Source organism: Crinia signifera, chromosome 6 (genome assembly GCF_055691185.1).
Source record: "Crinia signifera chromosome 6, ASM5569118v1, whole genome shotgun sequence".
Taxonomy (NCBI): domain Eukaryota; kingdom Metazoa; phylum Chordata; class Amphibia; order Anura; family Myobatrachidae; genus Crinia; species Crinia signifera.
Window position 1 is genome coordinate 961080 of NC_139222.1, and position 22839 is coordinate 983918.

General features: G+C 47.6%; 1 protein-coding gene across 3 annotated transcripts in view; it reads right to left on the reverse strand.

Annotated features, from left to right (window-relative positions):
- Nucleotides 1-22839, reverse strand: part of LOC146009808 (uncharacterized) — a 44135-nt gene that overhangs the window by 20412 nt on the left and 884 nt on the right. For 2 of the 3 annotated variants that reach the window (XM_083150296.1, XM_083150294.1), the window contains exons 2-6: nt 18522-18674; nt 15892-16083; nt 14069-14147; nt 12405-12502; nt 11714-12281 (exon numbers count right to left, since the gene is read on the reverse strand). In XM_083150296.1, coding sequence (XP_083006422.1) covers nt 11714-12281; nt 12405-12502; nt 14069-14147; nt 15892-16083; nt 18522-18626 — 1042 coding nt within the window. In that variant the 5' untranslated portion in view covers nt 18627-18674. Of the gene's footprint in view, nt 1-11713; nt 12282-12404; nt 12503-14068; nt 14148-15891; nt 16084-18521; nt 18803-22839 lie in introns of those variants that run through there. The other variant, XM_083150295.1, reaches the window with a different exon arrangement.

A 22839-nucleotide genomic window follows, 5' to 3' on the forward strand; every position in this document is an offset into this window, starting at 1 on the left:
GGTGGTTTTCATACACACTGTCCAATAAAGGAGTGATAATTACATAAATATGCTGTTTTGAGTGGGGTAACAGCTGATAAATATAAAGCGCTACATTATATGTCCCTTAGCTCAACAGCATTGAATAACTCGGTTATATAACAGCTTCACACTAACACTGTTTGAATGGGGTAACAGCTAATTAAGACTAACGGGCTGACAAATTGATATCCCCTAATTCAGCAGTAGTCATTAATGTGGAACTTGAACAGCTCAGAGAATTTAAAAAAAAGCACTGTCCTATAATCAGTGACAGATACATATGAGAACACTGTTTGAAGTGGGGTAATTGCTGAAAAGTATTAAGCAGCAGACAAATCTTATCTCCCTTAGTCAAAACAGTTTTCTCCTTGGTACAAGTCAGAATATCTTGTCCTCAATAATCTAAAACATAGGAGGGTGTGTATATATTCACAAGCTTTATCTAAATCAGCAATTGGACGATTGATGGTACCAGTACACACTGTCCAATCATCAGACAGTACAAAATGTACATATATTGACAGATGTCTTCTCGCTGAACCGCTCTGCTAAACTATATCTGCATATACTTATACAACACTAGTGAAATATCACGGTTATATAATAAAAGTGAAAACACTTCTGAACCACAACAAATTGTGACAACATACAAAAAAACCACATAATTGAGGGTTATTTAAGCCCGAGTGACAGTTATTGGAAACTATAGGCACTGTCACCTGTCTATCGCAAATATTGACAGTTGCCAGAAACTGTAAATACTGTCACCCGTTTTTCGCAACAATACACTACAAAATAACACATATCGCAGACAAATAATCTGAGACTTAGTATCCTAACAGGATAAAAAAGGAACATACAGGGAGATTCTAACCCTGCAAATATAGAACGGAGTTGAGCAGTGGCCATATTATTTTAATCTTATTTCTTTCTAATTTTTAAAATTTCACCGAATTTTATTGCAAAATTATTAAAAGTTAAATTTTATATAACATTAAAGGACCTTCAGTGCACCTACATTATACTTTCTTTTTTTATTATACTCTGTTTTCATTATTATTGCTGCAGGTGGCGTTAGCTTGTTGCACAAGGTACTAGCCATGGCGTATGAGGCCTTCCCTTTGCGCTAAGCAGCATGTGTTTGTCAGAAATACAGAATACTGCGATTTCTTATGAATAATTGTTTTGGTTTTCTGGGTTTAAGAATGCAGTATTGATAGAACAGAAGACAAGGGCAGACAGTCAGTCTGCACAGTTTTGTATACAAGTAATGAGAACTAACCAGATAACGGGGTAGGCATGTGTAGACCCCAAGGCCTCCAGGTCAAAGAGACCTCGAAAGTTCTCTGACTAGTTACCAGACTTAAATGACGTGAATCATTATAATATCATTAATTCAATACTGACTGGTCCAATCACATTTTAGTCCATATGAATAATGAAGTAACTGAGCTGAATAAAGTATAAATATTGGGCATTGAGAAGGAGGAGAAAAGGCAGTTGAGGAAGAACAAGCAGGCACGGGGGGCTGGAGGTAATTATGAAGGATGTTTAATCATGGCTGATCACTATCCTTGAAAGGTGTCCATTTTGATTTGATTTAGAATTACTGTTCAAGTATTAGCTAATCAGTTTTATGTTTCTTGTGTTAGTCTGCATTTGCAAATACCTGTAATGAAGCTATTCTTTAAGTAAAGCATTGTCATACATTTTCTAACAAGGTTGTGTGGGTGTGCAATCATTTCAGCGTTGCCGTTATATTTAAAGGTAATAAAGGGATTTTTGTAAGAACTTACCGTTCGAATCCCTTTCTCTGATATGGTCCTGGTGACACAGCTCAACACTGGGATGTAGGAGGGTCCGAAGGAGCCAGGCACCTATCCTAAAGTTTTAGAGGGTAGGCTCCTCCCCTACTGCATCCCTGGACTCTTCAGTTCAATCTTTCAAAGCCACTGGAATACATAACTCAGTACAAACGCCTGCACATATTATATGCACATTTTATAACAGAAAACTGTTAACTTTTAACCATTTTAACATGAACATCATGAAACTTCTGGCATACTTACTGAGCGTAAGGGAGGGATCGCTGTGTCACCAGGACCATATCAGAGAAAGGGATTCGAACGGTAAGTTCTTACAAAAATCCCTTTTTCTCTTTCAATGGTCCTGGTGACACAGCTCAACACTGGGACGTTCCAGAGCCGGTCCTTTGGGAGGGTACGCTCAGGTCTGCAGCTCTCAGCACTGCTCGCCCGAATGATGCGTCCTCCGACGCGAACTCATGGAATCTATAGAATTTGGCAAATGTGTGAACAGATGACCAAGTGGCAGCTCTGCAAACCTGCTCAGCTGTGGCCCCGTGTCGAACCGCCCAAGAGGTGGCAACTGACCTGGTGGTATGCGCATTTATTTTGGCCGGTACTGGTCTACCCACTTTGGTGTATGCAAAGGCTATCACAGACCGCAACCACCTAGCAATAGTCTGCTTAGATGCAGGCCAACCAATTTTGTGTACGTCATACAATACCAACAATGTGTCAGTTTTCCTGACACTCTTCACTCTGTCCACATATATGCGTAAGGCACGCACAACATCCAAAGTTCTCAACTTGTCCCTTTTCTTAGAACCCTCTGGGGGTTGAAACACAGGTAGAACAATCTCCTGATTTAAATGGAAGGTAGATACCACCTTCGGTAAAAACTGAGGCACTGTTCTTAAAACAGCCCTGTCATCATGAAAAATTAAGAAGGGAGATTTACATGACAAAGCTCCCAATTCTGAAACTCTTTTAGCAGATGCTACTGCTAACAAAAACACTAGCTTCCATGTGAGAAACTTAAAGTCAGCCGACCTTAAAGGTTCAAAAGGTGCCTTTTGAAGGCATTCCAAAACCAGTGATAGATCCCAAGGTGCTACTGGTTGCTTGTATGGAGGTTTCAACCTGGATACTCCTTGTAAAAAGGTTTGAATTTCCGGCAAAATGGCTATCTTTTTCTGGAAATAGATGGACAAGGCCGAAATCTGCACCTTCAGTGACTGAAGGCTTAGGCCCGATGAAAAACCATCTTGTAAAAATTCCATCATTCTTGATAGCTTAAAATGAGATGTATGAGCCTTTCTTCTCTCACACCATCGAATGTAAGTCTTCCAGACTCTATAATAATTTGCCGAAGATACAGCTTTTCTGGCTTTTATCATCGTCTGTACTACTGCCTCAGAAAACCCTTTTCTTTTCAAAATGGTGGTTTCAATAGCCAGGCCGTCAAAATCAATCGATCTGAATCCAGGTGATTGAATGGGCCTTGTTTTAGAAGGTCTGGTCTCAGAGGTAGACGCCATGAGTCCACAGACAACCTCTGAAGCCTCGAGTACCAGGATCTCCTTGGCCAATCTGGGGCCACTAAGATCACTGGAACCTTCTGCCCTTGTATCTTCTTCAGAAGTCTCGGTAACATTGGTACTGGTGGGAATGCATAAAGGAGATCTCCCTGCCAGTGAATAGTCATGGCATCCACTGCCTCCGCTAGTGGATCCCTTGTTCTGGCATAGAACCTGGGCACTTGACGGTTGATCCTGGATGCCATCAGGTCCACATCCGGAGTTCCCCACATCAAAGTGATTTGTTGAAACACCTGAGGGTGTAAGCTCCATTCCCCTTCCTTGAGCTCCTCCCTGCTCAGGAAGTCGGCTTCTATATTCTCTATTCCTGGGATGAATATAGCCGATACAGCTGGAACATTCTGTTCCGCCCATAGGAAGATTCGAGATACCTCCCACATGGCCAATCTGCTGCGTGTACCTCCCTGGTGATTCAGATACGCCACAGCTGTGGCATTGTCGGTCTGAATCCTCAAAGGGAGGTTCTGTAACCTGTCTCCCGCCAAGGAAATCACTTTCCAGACAGCTCTCAGCTCCAAGATGTTGATTGGTAACGCTGATTCCTCTGTCGTCCACAGGCCCTGAAGCCTGAGATCCAGGACTATTGCCCCCCAGCCCCTGAGACTGGCGTCGGTAGTTACTATCAACCAGTCCCAGGTCTGTAATGACCGACCCCACTGAAGGGAATCTACTTCTGTCCACCATTTCAAGGATTCTCGGGTGTCCGAGGACAGCACTATCATCTCGGATTTCATGGTCAAAGTGTTTCCTGACCAGGCTGACAAAATGTTCCATTGGAACGTCCGAGAGTGGAACCTGGCAAATTGAAGCGTCTCGAATGACGCCACCATCTTCCCCAGGAGCTTGAGGCACCTCCATACTGAAATGCTCTGAGCCCTGAGAATCTCCTGGACTAGGGTGACCAGATCCCTGGCCTTTACCTCCGGGAGGAATACCCGATGAAGATGGGTGTCCAGTATGACTTCCAAGAATTGGAGCCTTTGTGACGGTACCAACTGAGATTTTTGCAAATTTAAAATCCAGCCGTGAGCCTGCAAAAAACTGATGGCCTCTGCCAAGTGACTCTGCAGCATGGCTGCTGACTCTGCTTTGAACAGGAGATCGTCCAAATAGGGTATTACTGTGATTCCCCTGAGCCTCAGCACCGCCGCCATTACAGACATTATCTTTGTGAATACCCTTGGCGCGGTTGCTAGCCCAAAGGGTAACGCCCGGAATTGTAAATGCAGGTCTCCTATGGCAAACCTCAACAAGGTCTGATGCTCCGGGTGTATAGGAACGTGCAAATACGCGTCCTGGACATCCATGGACGCCAAAAATTCTCCCTGGTCCAGACTCAGGAGTACTGACCGTAGGGACTCCATTTTGAAATGGTCTACCCATAAATGAACATTTAGGGATTTCAAATTTAGTATTGGTCTGAAAGACCCGTCTGGTTTGGGCACCAGGAACAGCGTGGAGTAAAAGCCTTTCTTCCACTCTGCCTTGGGGACTGGTGTAACCACCCCTTTTTCCAAAAGGGAGTGAGCTGCTCTCACAAGAGCTGTACGCAGCCGTGCCTCCTTTGGTAAGGATGTGGGGATGAACCTCTTCGGAGGCGGCCCTCTGCAAGGGATTTTGTAACCCTGTGTTATAATATCTAACACCCAGGCATCCTGGCCTAGAGAAGCCCAAGCGTCCCTGAAGAGTGTGAGACGCCCCCCCACTTTTGTCACTGTCGGGCGAAGCCCCTGACAGTCATGCAGAGGGTTTATCCTCTCCTTTTGTGGCAGGCTTCTTGTGAAAAGAGCCAAATTTTGATTTTTGTGTCTTGCCTCTAGAGGACTGAAACCTTCCCCTGAAAGACTGTCCTCGAAAGGACGCACCACCTCTAGGGGAGGGCCGAAAGGACGGCTTAAAAGCAGAAAATCTGGACGTCTGCTTTGCTGAGGAGGCCGGCAGGAATGTACTTTTGCCGCCCGTGGCCTGTTTTATAATCTCCTCTAATTCGGTACCAAAGAGTACCTTTCCTTTGAAGGCTAATGTTTCCAGAGCCTTCTTGGACTCATTGTCTGCTTCCCAGGCTTTAAGCCAAAGCACTCTCCTGGCATTAATGGAGACTGTGGACACTCTGGTTGCCATTTTAATAGCTTCCTCCTCTGCTTCCACTGCATATTCTGCCGCTGCCTTAATCTTTTCTGCAAGCAGTAATGCTCCAGGGTCAGCCTGCAGCATGGTGCATAATTCACCAGCCCACTCTATCATGGCCTTAGAGACCCCGGCTGAAGCAATAAGGGGCCGTAAGGTAAACCCCACCCCTTCAAAGATAGCTTTGAGGTTTCCCTCCAGCTTTTTATCCACAGAATCTTTAAAAGCTGCACCGCCCTGTACTGGCAATACAGTAGCCTTGGACAAACGTGCCACTGAAGCGTCCACAACTGGGACCTTTTCCCAGAGCTCCGCATGAGACTCTGGCATGGGGTACAGAGTAAGGAATCGCTTAGGCATCTGAAGCCTCTTATCAGGAGTCTTCCAAGCCCCTTCTAATAATTCCTGTAACCCCTCATCTGAAGGAAAAGTAACAGCCTCTTTTCGCTGTCGCTTAAAAACACCTTTAACAGGAGTCTTATCCTCCACAGACAGCTTTAAAGCCTGCTTCACAGCTACAATGAGATCCTCTATACCAGCAGCAGAGTTCTCTTCCAAATCATCACCCTGATCCCAGGGGATGTCAGTATATTCTCCTTCCTCTTCATCTACCACAGTAGTTAAAGCATAAGACCTTCTAGGGGTCCCTGCCACATCATCCATTTTGTCCAGCATTTCACTGAACCTGTTAATCCCTTTTGCAGTATCCTGCATCACCTGGATAAGTGCAGGATCTGCCTGGGTAAGAGGCAAGGAGCCAGACGACTGCTGAGATGATGGCATAGGTCTCTGTGATTCTACCAGCCCATCACTCTGCCTGTCCAGAAGCTGCACCAAAGCGTTTACTGACCTGCCTAGGGCCCTGGCCCACGCAGGTTCCATCTGCTCTGCCCTATGGGGTTCACTGCCCATGGGTCTCACATCAGCGCAAGTAATACATAAGCCCCCCTTGGCCATCTGCTCAGGGACAAACTTTTGTGTGCAAACATTGCACGCGCTCAGTGCATTAAGGGCTCCCTCCCCCAAAACCACAGCCTGATGCTCAGACATGATGCAAGTGATAATGTATATCTATCAGTATACACAGTGCAAACAATGTACAAGCGTTTATACAGAGCAATGCACCCAGTCACTTATCTGTCTGTTGGTTTCAACTGCGGGGAAGCGATGCCCAGGAAATCCAAGTCACTCTGCCAGGATCAGTAAGCCAGCTCAGCTCCGCTGCAAGCGTTCTGAAAGGCGCCAAAGTCAGAGTGAAGGAAGAGACCACAGGTCCCTGCTGCTGCGGGGTCCGTGACCTTTTGGCGCCAACCACCCCCAGCAAGCCGCTCCTTAGGTAGGATTTCCTAGTTCCAGTGTCTCCCCCTCAAATGGGGATCACTTGGAACATGCCTGTCACAACGCTGCTGTCCTCTCATCTAGGAGCTCAGCGTGTAAGCTCCGCATAAAATGGCCGCCGCCATCACGGAGCGCCTGTCCCCCATGATCCCCACCTAAACGTGGAGCCGGTTTCAGGATACTCCGGAGCCCAGGCAGCCTTTTAGAAAAGGCTATAAGCGCTGCACAGGGAGACCAGACAGTGTCTCCCCTGTGCACAGTGAGCTGACAGGACGCGCTTCTGTCAGCTCCTGCTGCGCTAGCAGTGTGAGGATTCACTATGAGAATCCTCACACTGTGCCTACCTAGCTAGGGTGAAAGTTAATAAAACAATAAAAATCCCCTAACTACTCTAATTCTTCGGCTGCTCCAGCAGCCCTTTAGAATAGCACCCACTCCAGTGGGCACCTAACACGAACTGAAGAGTCCAGGGATGCAGTAGGGGAGGAGCCTACCCTCTAAAACTTTAGGATAGGTGCCTGGCTCCTTCGGACCCTCCTACATCCCAGTGTTGAGCTGTGTCACCAGGACCATTGAAAGAGAAAAAGTAAATATATACAAGTTTGGGTTATCAATCATATCTAATCGTTATCAAACAAATCTAAGCGTTATCAACCTCCAGCTACCAGCACCTGTGCACCTCCTGCTACCAGCACCTGTGCACCTCCTGCTACCAGCACCTGTGCACCTCCAGCTACCAGCACCTGTGCACCTCCTGCTACCAGCACCTGTGCACCTCCAGCTACCAGCACCTGTGCACCTCCAGCTACCAGCACCTGTGCACCTCCAGCTACCAGCACCTGTGCACCTCCAGCTACCAGCACCTGTGCACCTCCAGCTACCAGCACCTGTGCACCTCCTGCTACCAGCACCTGTGCACCTCCTGCTACCAGCACCTGTGCACCTCCTGCTACCAGCACCTGTGCACCTCCTGCTACCAGCACCTGTGCACCTCCTGCTACCAGCACCTGTGCACCTCCAGCTACCAGCACCTGTGCACTACCAGCACCTGTGCACCTCCAGCACCTGTGCACCTCCAGCACCTGTGCACCTCCAGCACCTGTGCACCTCCAGCACCTGTGCACCTCCTGCTACCAGCACCTGTGCACCTCCTGCTACCAGCACCTGTGCACCTCCTGCTACCAGCACCTGTGCACCTCCTGCTACCAGCACCTGTGCACCTCCTGCTACCAACACCTGTGCACCTCCTGCTACCAGCACCTGTGCACCTCCTGCTACCAGCACCTGTGCACCTTCTGCTACCAGCACCTGTGCACCTTCTGCTACCAGCACCTGTGCACCTCCAGCTACCAGCACCTGTGCACCTCCAGCTACCAGCACCTGTGCACCTCCTGACATCCGGTCCAGTACTCCTGTTGAATCATTCTGGCCTACAGTCATATCCTGTATCCAACCAGTCCACTCCTATTCATTCCAGTCGTCCAGTCCGGTACAGTCCTATTCAATATCTTGTCTCATCCATAGAACACTAATAACCTGTACAATTCAGTCATACAACTATACATTCATTATTCTGCTTTCAATACCAACTCCCTGGTGATCCAATGGTCAGGATACGGCTCTCTCTGCTGAAGCCAGGGTTCGATTCCCAGTCAGGGATTGCTCTCTGTCTCTTCACCTGTTTCCACCCTCTCGCACAGACTTCACACACACGCTGGGTTCACAAAACTCATAACCATGATAGATATTTGATTGCCAAAAGCTCTTGATCACCAATGGAATAATTCTTCTCAGCAGGATAAGAACGCACAAGGATGTGGTTTCCCATCATCGGTGGTTTGGGAGAGCACAGCACCAACACCCACATTAAACACATCAACCTGGAGAAAGAAAGGCCTATCGTTTTTCAGGCAACTTCCTGAATTGGGAGACCAGCTTTATACCTACAGAAGGACTGTGATTGGTGCAGAGCATCAAGCCCAGAATCGGTCTCTCATAGGGCCAGCTGCTCAACAGCAACATGGCTGCACGCAGCAAACACCACAATCACCCGACTCCTCCCTGCTGCCAGAGGAAGTGCAGTGCCACAGACCTGTCCAGAGGGCACGAGAAGACACCATTCCCTGAGTAGACCATCCCAGCAGAGGTAACCCAGCTCAGGGAAATGACAGAATCTTAAAAAAAAGATTTACTTGTTCTATGGGGTCCTATACATATTTTTTACATTTCCTAGTACACCAGAGAGTGCGGGGAGGAGACTGGTCAGATCTCTGGGCTGGTAACACACAGTGACATGATGTGAGGGGAGAGCAGGGGTATAATAGGGGCTGATGGCTCCTGATGTATGAGATACATCAGAGAGTGCGGGGAGGAGACTGGTCAGATCTCTGGGCTGGTAACACACAGTGACATGATGTGAGGGGGGGAGCAGGAGTATAATAGGGGCTGATAGCTCCTGATGTATGAGATACACCAGAGAGTGCGGGGAAGAGACTGGTCAGATCTCTGGGCTGGTAACACACAGTGACATGATGTGAGGGGGAGCAGGAGTATAATAGGGGCTGATGGCACCTGATGTATGAGATACACCAGAGAGTGCGGGGAGGAGACTGGTCAGATCTCTGGGCTGGTAACACACAGTGACATGATGTGAGGGGGAGAGCAGGAGTATAATAGGGGCTGATGGCACCTGATGTATGAGATACACCAGAGAGTGCGGGGAGGAGACTGGTCAGATCTCTGGGCTGGTGACACACAGTGACATGATGTGAGGGAGAGAGCAGGAGTATAATAGGGTCTGATGTCTGCTGATGTATGAGATACACCAGAGAGTGCGGGGAGGAGACTGGTCAGATCTCTGGGCTGGTAACACACAGTGACATGATGTGAGGGAGAGAGCAGGAGTATAATAGGGGCTGATGGCTCCTGATGTATGAGATACACCATAGAGTGCGGGGAGGAGACTGGTCAGATCTCTGGGATGGTAACACACAGTGACATGATGTGAGGGGGAGAGCAGGAGTATAATAGGGGCTGATGGCTCCTGATGTATGAGATACACCAGAGAGTGCGGGGAGGAGACTGGTCAGATCTCTGGGCTGGTAACACACAGTGACATGATGTGAGGGGGAGAGCAGGAGTATAATAGGGGCTGATGGCTGCTGATGTATGAGATACACCAGAGAGTGCGGGGAGGAGACTGGTCAGATCTCTGGGCTGGTAACACACAGTGACATGATGTGAGGGGAGAGCAGGAGTATAATAGGGGATGATGGCTCCTGATGTATGGGATACACCAGAGAGCGCGGGGAGGAGACTGGTCAGATCTCTGGGCTGGTAACACACAGTGACATGATGTGAGGGGGAGAGCAGGAGTATAATAGGGGCTGATGGCTCCTGATGTATGAGATACACCAGAGAGTGCGGGGAGGAGACTGGTCAGATCTCTGGACTGGTAACAAACAGTGACATGATGTGAGGGGGAGAGCAGGAGTATAATAGGGGCTGATGGCTCCTGATGTATGAGATACACCAGAGAGTGCGGGGAGGAGACTGGTCAGATCTCTGGGCTGGTAACACACAGTGACATGATGTGAGGGGGAGAGCAGGAGTATAATAGGGGCTGATGGCTCCTGATGTATGAGATACACCAGAGAGTGCGGGGAGGAGACTGGTCAGATCTCTGGGCTGGTAACATACAGTGACATGATGTGAGGGGAGAGCAGAAGTATAATAGGGGCTGATGGCTGCTGATGTATGAGATATACCAGAGAGTGTGGGGAGGAGACTGGTCAGATCTCTGGGCTGGTAACACACAGTGACATGATGTGAGGGGAGAGCAGGAGTATAATAGGGGCTGATGGCTCCTGATGTATGAGATACACCAGAGAGTGCGGGAGGAGACTGGTCAGATCTCTGGGCTGGTAACACAGTGACATGATGTGAGGGGGAGAGCAGGAGTATAATAGGGGCTGATGGCTGCTGATGTATGAGATACACCAGAGAGTGTGGGGAGGAGACTGGTCAGATCTCTGGGCTGGTAACACACAGTGACATGATGTGAGGGGGAGAGCAGGAGTATAATAGGGGCTGATGGCTGCTGATGTATGAGATACACCAGAGAGTGCGGGGAGGAGACTGGTCAGATCTCTGGGCTGGTAACACACAGTGACATGATGTGAGGGGGAGAGCAGGAGTATAATAGGGGCTGATGGCTCCTGATGTATGAGATACACCAGAGAGTGTGGGGAGGAGACTGGTCAGATCTCTGGGCTGGTAGCACACAGTGACATGATGTGAGGGGAGAGCAGGGGTATAATAGGGGCTGATGGCTGCTGATGTATGAGATACACCAGAGAGTGCGGGGAGGAGACTGGTCAGATCTCTGGGCTGGTAACACACAGTGACATGATGTGAGGGGGAGAGCAGGAGTATAATAGGGGCTGATGGCACCTGATGTAGGAGATACACCAGAGAGTGCGGGGAGGAGACTGGTCAGATCTCTGGGCTGGTAACACACAGTGACATGATGTGAGGGGGAGAGCAGGAGTATAATAGGGGCTGATGGCTGCTGATGTATGAGATACACCAGAGAGTGCGGGGAGGAGACTGGTCAGATCTCTGGGCTGGTAACACACAGTGACATGAAGTGAGGGTGAGACCAGGAGTATAATAGAGGCTGATGGCTCCTGACAACCCCACTGGGCAGATACATTTCCCTCATTAGTCTGTACTTACATAGGAGGGTGTAGGATAAGAGATTGCTGTAGTGACTGAGCAAGGAGAAAAGTTGATTATTTTCTGTAATATGTATTTATTACTCACCTGTGCTGATATCTGTAGGGATTTCCTCCTCCTTACACTGCTGATCCCTCCTTATATAAGTCTTTTCTCCTCCCTCTGTGTCTTCTGCCTTCATATCAGTCACATACGTCTCTTCTTCTCCCTCTGTACCTTCTGCCTTCATATCAGTCACATATGTCTTTTCTCCTCCCTCTGTGTCTTCTGCCTTCATATCAGTCACATACGTCTCTTCTTCTCCCTCTGTATCTTCTTCCTTCATATCAGTCACATACGTCTCTTCTTCTCCCTCTGTATCTTCTGCCTTCATATCAGTCACATAAGTCTCTTCTTCTCCCTCTGTATCTTCTGCCTTCATATCAGTCACATATGTCTCTTCTTCTCCCTCTGTATCTTCTGCCTTCATATCATTCACATACGTCTCTTCTTCTCCCTCTGTATCTTCTGCCTTCATATCAGTCACATACGTCTCTTCTTCTCCCTCTGTATCTTCTGTCTTCATATCAGTCACATACGTCTCTTCTTCTCCCTCTGTATCTTCTGCCTTCATATCGGTCACATAAGTCTCTTCTTCTCCCTCTGTATCTTCTATCTTGATAAATGAAGACAATAACATTAAACAGTATAATATCAGTGTATAAGACACACAGCTTCTGTACAGATCATATAGTCACAGTCACTGTGGTATATTGGCGACACCCTAAATCCCACCTACCTGATCCTCCTGTGCGGTCCTGTGATTCTCCTCTGTAAAATCCTGGGAATACAGAGGACAGGGACATCTCTCTGGGGTATTCCTGTTACTGGGCCCATCTGTAGGAGACACGCAGTGACTGAGTACATGGTATATTTGTGATTATCCTGGGAATACAGAGGATGGGGACATCTCTCTGGGGTATCTCTGTTACTGGGCCCATCTGTAGGAGACACGCAGTGACTGAGTACATGGTATATATGTGATTATCCTGGGAATACAGAGGATGGGGACATCTCTCTGGGGTATTCCTGTTACTGGGCCCATCTGTAGGAGACACGCAGTGACTGAGGACATGGTATATATGTGATTATCCTGGGAATACAGAGGACGGGGACATCTCTCTGGGGTATTTCTGTTACTGGGCCTATCTGTAGGAGACACGCAGTGACTGAGTACATGGTATATATGTGATTATCCTGGGAATACAGAGGACGGGGACATCTCTGGGGTATTCCTGTTACTGGGCCATCTGTAGGAGACACACAGTGACTGAGTACATGGTATATATGTGATTATCCTGGGAATACAGAGGACGGGGACATCTCTCTGGGGTATTCCTGTTACTGGGCCCATCTGTAGGAGACACGCAGTGACTGAGGACATGGTATATATGTGATTATCCTGGGTATACAGAGGACGGGGACATCTCTCTGGGGTATCTCTGTTACTGTGCCCATCTGTAGGAGACACGCAGTGACTGAGTACATTGTATATATGTGATTATCCTGGGAATACAGAGGATGGGGACATCTCTCTGGGGTATTCCTGTTACTGGCCCATCTGTAGGAGACACACAATGACTGAGGACATTGTATATATGTGATTATCCTGGGAATACAGAGGACGGGGACATCTCTCTGGGGTATCTCTGTTACTGGGCCCATCTGTAGGAGACACGCAGTGACTTAGTACATGGTATATATGTGATTATCCTGGGAATACAGAGGACGGGGACATCTCTCTGGGGTATTCCTGTTACTGGGCCCATCTGTAGGAGACACGCAGTGACTGAGGACATGATATATATGTGATTATCCTGGGAATACAGAGGACGGGGACATCTATCTGGGGTATTCCTGTTACTGGCCCCATCTGTAGGAGACACGCAGTGACTGAGGACATGGTATATATGTGATTATCCTGGGAATACAGAGGACGGGGACATCTCTCTGGGGTATTCCTGTTACTGGCCCATCTGTAGGAGACACACAATGACTGAGGACATTGTATATATGTGATTATCCTGGGAATACAGAGGACGGGGACATCTCTCTGGGGTATTCCTGTTACTGTGCCCATCTGTAGGAGACACGCAGTGACTGAGGACTTTGTATATATGTGATTATCCTGGGAATACAGAGGACGGGGACATCTCTCTGGGGTATTCCTGTTACTGGCGCCATCTGTAGGAGACACACAGTGACTGAGGACATGGTATATATGTGATTATCCTGGGAATACAGAGGATGGGGACATCTCTCTGGGGTATTCCTGTTACTGGGCCCATCTGTAGGAGACACACAGTGACTGAGGACATGGTATATATGTGATTATCAGATACTGGGTGTATATAGGGGACCCCCATACCTGCTCTCCCCTGTACAATAAATGTCTCTTCTTACTCAGTGATGTGAGGGGCCGGTGATTCTCCATCATCACGTCCTTGTACAGACCCCTGTGTTCCTCTATATACTCCCCCTCCTGCATGGAGAGATAGACAGTGACATCCTGACACCTTATAGGCACCTGACACACACAATGATACAGTCATCACCCAGACATATCCCCCGGTGTTACTGTATAACGTCCCATTCCCAGCAGTCACCTCTCCGGTCACATCCCCCGGTGATACTGTATAACGTCCCATTCCCAGCAGTCACCTCTCCGGTCACATCCCCGGTGTTACTGTATAACGTCCCATTCCCAGCAGTCACCTCTCCGTTCACATCCCCCGGTGTTACTGTATAACGTCCCATTCCCAGCAGTCACCTCTCCGGTCACATCCCCCCGGTGTTACTGTATAAGGTCCCATTCCCAGCAGTCACCTCTCCGGTCACATCCCCCGGTGTTACTGTATAACGTCCCATTCCCAGCAGTCACCTCTCCTGTCCCATCCCCCGGTGTTACTGTATAATGTCCCATTCCCAGCTGTCACCTCTCCGGTCACAACCCCCCGGTGTTAATGTATAACGTCCCATTCCCAGCAGTCACCTCTCCGGTCACATCCCCCGGTGTTACTGTAGAACGTCCCATTCCCAGCAGTCACCTCTCCGGTCACATCCCCCGGTGTTACTGTATAACGTCCCATTCCCAGCAGTCACCTCTCCTGTCCCATCCCCCGGTGTTACTGTATAATGTCCCATTCCCAGCAGTCACCTCTCCGGTCACATCCCCCGGTGTTACTGTATAACGTCCCATTCCCAGCAGTCACCTCTCCGGTCACATCCCCCGGTGTTACTGTATAATGTCCCATTCCCAGCAGTCACCTCTCCTGTCCCATCCCCCGGTGTTACTGTATAATGTCCCATTCCCAGCAGTCACCTCTCCGGTCACATCCCCCGGTGTTACTGTATAACGTCCCATTCCCAGCAGTCACCTCTCCGGTCACATCCCCCGGTGTTACTGTATAACGTCCCATTCCCAGCAGTCACCTCTCCGGTCACATCCCCCGGTGTTACTGTATAACGTCCCATTCCCAGCAGTCACCTCTCCGGTCACATTTCCGCTGTTACTGTATAACGTCCCATTCCCAGCAGTCACCTCTCCGGTCACATCCCCGGTGTTACTGTATAACATCCCATTCCCAGCAGTCACCTCTCCGGTCACATCCCCCGGTGTTACTGTATAACGTCCCATTCCCAGCAGTCACCTCTCCGGTCTCATCCCCTGGTGTTACTGTATAACGTCCCATTCCCAGCAGTCACCTCCCCGGTGTTACTGTATAACGTCCCATTCCCAGCAGTCACCTCTCCGGTCACATCCCCCGGTGTTACTGTATAACACCCATTCCCAGCAGTCACCTCTCCGGTCTCATCCCCTGGTGTTACTGTATAACGTCCCATTCCCAGCAGTCACCTCCCCGGTGTTACTGTATAACGTCCCATTCCCAGCAGTCACCTCTCCGGTCACACCCCCGGTGTTACTGTGTAACGTCCCATTCCCAGCAGTCACCTCTCCGGTCACATCCCCCGGTGTTACTGTATAACACCCATTCCCAGCAGTCACCTCTCCGGTCACAACCCCCAGTGTTACTGTATAACGTCCCATTCCCAGCAGTCACCTCTCCGGTCACATCCCCCGTTGTTACTGTATAACGTCCCATTCCCAGCAGTCACCTCTCCGGTCACATCCCCCGGTGTTACTGTATAACGTCCCATTCCCAGCAGTCACCTCTCCGGTCACATCCCCCGGTGTTACTGTATAATGTCCCATTCCCAGCAGTCACCTCTCCAGTCAGCAGCTGAATGATCTTGTTGGTGAGTTCCAGGATCTTCTGGTCATTGTGCCTCTCATGTATCAGTGAGTGAGGTGGAGGCACCGTGATGGGGCTCTGGGTCCTGCTCAGTCCTCCTGACACACGGGGATGGCTGCTGGGTGTCTCACACTCACCGGATGTCTTCTTCACTACTGTGTAATCCTGTGTATTGGGGGAGACATCAAATATCATTATATACAATCCCAGATCCCCCTCACCTCCCGGTTACGTCCCTGTATTATTACTATAGATATAAGTGATGTCACTGTCACCTCCCCGGTCACCTCCCTGTATTATTACAATAGATATAAGTGATGTCACTGGCACCTCTCCGGCACGTCACTGTATTATTACTATAGATATAAGTGATGTCACTGTCACCTCCCCGGTCACCTCCCTGTATTATTACTATAGATATAAGTGATGTCACTGTCACCTCACCGGTCACCTCCCTGTATTATTACTATAGATATAAGTGATGTCACTGTCACCTCCTCGGTCACGTCCCTGTATTATTACAATAGATATAAGTGATGTCACTGTCACCTCCTTGGTCACCTCCCTGTATTATTACTATAGATATAAGTGATGTCACCTCCCCGGACACGTCCCTGTATTATTACTATAGATATAAGTGATGTCACCTCCCTGTATTATTACTATAGATATAAGTGATGTCACTGTCACCTCCCTGTATTATTACTATAGATATAAGTGATGTCATTGTCACCTCCCCGGTCACATCCCTGTATTATTACTATATATATATAAGTGATGTCACTGTCACCTCCCCGGTCAAGTCCCTGTATTATTACTATAGATATAAGTGATGTCACTGTCACCTCCCCGGTCACCTCCCTGTATTATTACTATAGATATAAGTGATGTCACCGTCACCTACCCGGTCACGTCCCTGTATTATTACTATAGATATAAGTGATGTCACTGTCACCTCCCCGGTAACATCCCTGTATTACTATAGATATAAGTGATGTCACTGTCACCTCCCTGTATTATTACTATAGATATAAGTGATGTCACGGTCACCTCCCCGGTCACCTCCCTGTATTATTACTATAGATATAAGTGATGTCACTGTCACCTCCCTGGTCACGTCCCTGTATTACTATAGATATAAATGATGTCACTGTCACCTCCCCGGTCACATCCCTGTATTATTACTATAGATATAAGTGATGTCACTGCCCCCTCCCCGGTCATGTCCCTGTATTATTACTATAGATATAAGTGATGTCACTGCCCCCTCCCCGGTCATGTCCCTGTATTATTACTATAGATATAAGTGATGTCACTGTCACCTCCCCGGTCACATCCCTGTGTTATTACTATAGATATAAGTGATGTCACTGTCACCTCCCCGGTCACCTCCCTGTATTATTACTATAGAGATAAGTGATGTCACTGTCACCTCCCCGGTTACATCATTGTATTATTACTATAGATATAAGTGATGTCACTGTCACCTCCCCGGTCACATCCCTGTATTACTATAGATATAAGTGATGTCACTGTCACCTCCCCGGTCACATCCCTGTATTATTACTATAGATATAAGTGATGTCACTGCCCCCTCCCCGGTCACGTCCCTGTATTATTACTATAGAGATAAGTGATGTCACTGTCACCTCCCCGGTTACATCATTGTATTACTACTATAGATATAAGTGATGTCACTGTCACCTCATCGGTCACGTCCCTGTATTATTACTATAGGTATAAGTGATGTCACTGTCACCTCCCCGGTCACGTCCCTGTATTATTACTATAGATATAAGTGACGTCACTGTCACCTCCCCAGTCACGTCCCTGTATTATTACTATAGATATAAGTGATGTCACTGTCACCTCCCCGGTCACGTCCCTGTATTATTACTATAGATATAAGTGACGTCACTGTCACCTCCCCAGTCACGTCCCTGTATTATTACTATAGATATATGTGATGTCACTGTCACCTCCCCGGTCACGTCCCTGTATTATTACTATAGATATAAGTGATGTCACTGTCACGTCCCTGTATTATTACTATAGATATAAGTGATGTCACTGTCACCTCCCCGGTCACGTCCCTGTATTATTACTATAGATATAAGTGATGTCACTGTCACCTCCCCGGTCACATCCCTGTATTATTACTATAGATATAAGTGATGTCACTGTCACGTCCCTGTAATATTACTATAGATATAAGTGATGTCACTGTCACCTCCCCTGTCATGTCCCTGTATTATTACTATAGATATAAGTGATGTCACTGTCACCTCCCCGGTCACCTCCCTGTATTATTACTATAGATATAAGTGATGTCACTGTCACCTCCCCGGTCACGTCCCTGTATTATTACTATAGATATAAGTGATGTCACTGTCACCTGCCCGGTCACATCCCTGTATTATTACTATAGATATAAGTGATGTCACGGTCACATCCCTGTATTATTACTATAGATATAAGTGATGTCACTGTCACCTCCCCGGTCACGTCCCTGTATTATTACTATAGATATAAGTGATGTCACTGTCACCTCCCCGGTCACGTTCCTGTATTATTACTATAGAAATAAGTGATGTCACTGTCACCTCCCCGGTCAGCAGGTAGATGATCTCCAGGGTGAGACTTAGTATCCTCTCAGACATGTGACTCCCGTCCGTCTCCATCCTCAGGGAATCAGTGACGCGTCTCATCCTCACGTGACGTGTAGTAAACTCTCTGGATCCTCACAGCTCAGTGGTCTAGGAGTAAGTATAATAATTATAATACACAGCACAGAGCACACATGTAACATAGATATGAAGCACTGAGTCCTCCTCTATCCCCCATGTCACACAGCCCTGGTCACACATAAGACACCCCAGTGCCAGTCACACAATGCTGTATTGGTAATAGGTTACTGTGCTCATGGCCTGGACACCACATGCTGCTCCCCCTGTATATTAACCCCTTCCCGACATTTGACGTACATGTACGTCATGGTCGGGAAGTACTTCCCGACATTTGACGTACATGTACGTCATGACTTCTAACTGTCACTGCGTCTAGAGACGCAGTGACAGTTAGGTGATGTCTGCTGTCCCTGACAGCAGACATCCCCCCTCGCCGCCCAGGGGGGGCAGGGGTGCCCCCCCCGGTCGGCGATCGCTGTGATTGGCTGTTCAAATCTGAACAGCCATTCACAGCGTTTCCTGTGTTACCGGCGGCTAAGCCGCTCGGTAACACAGGGATCGGTGGTGATCGGTGCTGTCAGGTACAGCACCGATCACCACCGATGTGCAGCCCACCCCTCGCACCCGCCGGGCACTCACCCGGCAGCAGCAGCGGCTCCAACGGCTCCCCCGGAGCGTCTGGAGCGCACGCAGCGCTGCCCTCCTCCCCCCTCCCCCCCGCAGCAGCAGCAGCAGCATCAAGCTGCTGAAAAAGGTGTACAATAAAATATATGCACTGAAAATATATGTATATATATATATATATATATATATATATATATATACACATACACACACACATATATATATATATATATATATGTGTGTGTGTATATATATGTATATATATAAATATATATATATATACATATATACACACATATATATATATATATATATATATATATATATATGTGTGTGTGTGTGTGTGTGTGTGTGTGTGTGTATATACCCCACCGATCGCCAGCCCCCCCCCCCCCCCCCCCTCCCACCCGGCAGCCCCCCTCCCTCCCACCCACCCGGCTGCCGCAGCGCCAGCACCCCTCCCACCCCCCCGCCAGCCGCAGCGCCAGCCCCCCTCCCAAAGCTGGTGACTAAAATGGGGTCACTTGTGGGGGGGTTCCACTGTATTGGTGCTTCGGGGGTCTTGCTAATGCGACATAGCACCCACCATTCATTCCGCCACCAAAAATCACTCCTTCCCTTCTGAGTCCTGCCATGCACCCAACTGGTATTTTTTGGTCACACGTGAGGCATTGCCGTACTCGGGAGAAATTGGGGCACAGATTTTGGGGTGCTTTGTCTCCTTCATTCCTTGTGAAAATAAAAAATTTTGAGCCAGAACTGCATTTTTGTGTAAAAAATTACATTTTTTTACACAAAAATGCAGATCTGGCTCAAAATTTTTCATTTTCACAAGGAATGAAGGAGACAAAGCACCCCAAAATCTGTGCCCCAATTTCTCCCGAGTACGGCAATGCCTCATGTGTGACCAAAAAATACCAGTTGGGTGCATGGCTGGACTCAGAAGGGAAGGAGTGATTTTTGGATTTTGCAGCACAGATTCTGGTTGAATGACCCCCGAAACACCCATACAGTGGAACCCCCCCACAAGTGACCCCATTTTGCAAACTACACCCTTCAGGGAATTCATCAAGGGGTATAGTGTACATTTCAAACCCCCCGGGGTTTCACCAATTTTGATACAACTGAGCTGTGAAAATGAAAAATTAATTTTTTTTATTTTCACTGCCCAGTTGTACCACAATTGGTGAAACCCCTGGGGGTTTGAAATGTACACTATACCCCTAGATGAATTCCCTGAAGGGTGTAGTTTGCAAAATGGGGTCACTTGTGGGGGGGTTCCTAACTTTTAGCATCTTATGGTGCCTAGAAACCTACATGGTGCCTAAAAAATAATCTCATAAAAAGGAGGCTCCAAAATCAAGTAGGTGCTCCTTCTATTATGAAGCCTGTGGTTTGGTCACCGTGCACACTAGGGCCACATATAGGATATTTATGAAAACAAAAGAATTGGGGGAATCAATTTTTAGTCACATTTCTCTAGTAAAATCTACTGTATTCGTTAGAAAAATGTATTAAAATTGAAACTCTGCAAAAAAAATGAAATTTTGAAATTTCACCTACACTTTGTTTTAATTCCTGTGAAACACCTAAAGGGTTAACAAACTTCCAAAATGCTGTTTTGAATACTGTGAGGGGTGCAGTTTTTGAAATGGCATCATTTATGGGGGTGTCTCACATACAAGTCCCTCAAAGTCACATCAGAACTGAACTGGTCCCTAAAAAAATCAGTGTTTGAAATTTTCTTGAAAATTTGAGAATTTGCTATTCATATTGTAAGCCTCCTAGTGTCCAAAAAAATTAAAAGGAAGTTGAAATAATGATGGAAACATAAAGTAGACATATGGTCTATGTTAGTTATTAACTATTTTGAGTGGTATGATTATTTGTCTCACAAGCAGAAAATTTAACATTTTGCAAATCGCTAAATTTTCCATTTTTTCACGACATTTTGGTATTTTTCACAAAAAAACACAGACTGTATCGACCCAAATTTACCACTAATTTGAAGTACAATGTGTCACGAAAAAACAATCTCAAAATCACTGGGATAAGTAAAAGCAAAAAAAAGTTATCCCCACTTAAGTGAGACATGTCAGATTTGAAAAAAATGGCTCTGTCAGGAACGCAAAAACTAGCTCTGTCAGGAAGGGGTTAATAATGACAGGACACAACTGGCCACTTCCACTGAATAATAATAATGACAGGACACCACAGGCTGCTCCCCCTGTATAACAATAGTAACAGGACACCGCAGGCTGCTCCTCCTGTATAATAACAACAACAACAACAAGACACCACAGGCTGCTCCCCCTGTATAATAATAATAATAACAACAACAACAACAACAAGACACCACAGGCTGCTCTCCCTGTATAATAATAATAATAACAGGACACCACAGGCTGCTCCCCCTGTGTAAAAATAATAGGACACCACAGGCTGCTCCTCCTGTATAATAATAATAATAATAACAACAACAGGACACCACAGGCTGCTCCTCCTGTATAATAACAACAACAACAACAGGACACCACAGGATGCTCTCCCAGTATAATAATAACAGGACACCACAGTCTGATCCCCCTGTATAATAATAACAGGACACCACAGGCTGCTCCCCCTGTATAATAATAATAATAATAATAACAACAGCACACCACAGTCTACTCCCAGTGTATAATAATAACAACAAGACACCACAGGCTGCTCGCCCTGTATAATAACAGGAGGACACTGCAGGCTGCTCCCACTGTATTATAATAACAACAACAATAATAACAGGGCACCACAGGCTGCTCCCCCTGTATATTAATAACAGGATACCACAGCCTGCTCCCCCTGTATAGTAGGACACTACATGCTGTTCCCCCTGTATAGTAGGATACCACATGCTGCTCCCCCTGTACAGTAGGACACTAGTACATGCCGCTCCCCCTGTACAGTAGGACACCACAGGCCGCTCCCCCTGTATAGTAGGACACCACATGCTGCTCCCCCTGTATAGTAGGACACCACATGCTGCTCCCCCTGTACAGTAGGACACCACATGCTGCTCCCCCTGTACAGTAGGACACCACAGGCCACTCCCCCTGTACAGTAGGACACTACATGCTATTCCTCCTGTATAGTAGGACACCCCAGGCTGCTCCACCTGTATAGGAGGAAACCAGAAGCTGTTCCCCTTGTATAGTAGGACACCACATGCTGGTCCCCCTGTACAGTAGGACACTATATGCTGCTCCCCCTGTACAGTAGGACACTATATGCTGCTCCCCCTGTACAGTAGGACACTACATGCTGCTCCCCCTGTACACTAGGAAACCACATGCGGCTCCCCTGTATAGTAGGACACCACATGCCGCTCCCCCTGTACAGTAGGACACTAGTACATGCCGCTCCCCCTGTACAGTAGGACACTAGTACATGCCGCTCCCCCTGTACAGTAGGACACTAGTACATGCCGCTCCCCCTGTACAGTAGGACACTAGTACAAGCTGCTCCCCCTGTATAGTAGGACACCACAGGCCGCTCCCCCTGTATAGTAGGACACCACATGCTGCTCCCCCTGTATAGTAGGACACCACAGGCTGCTCCCCCTGTACAGTAG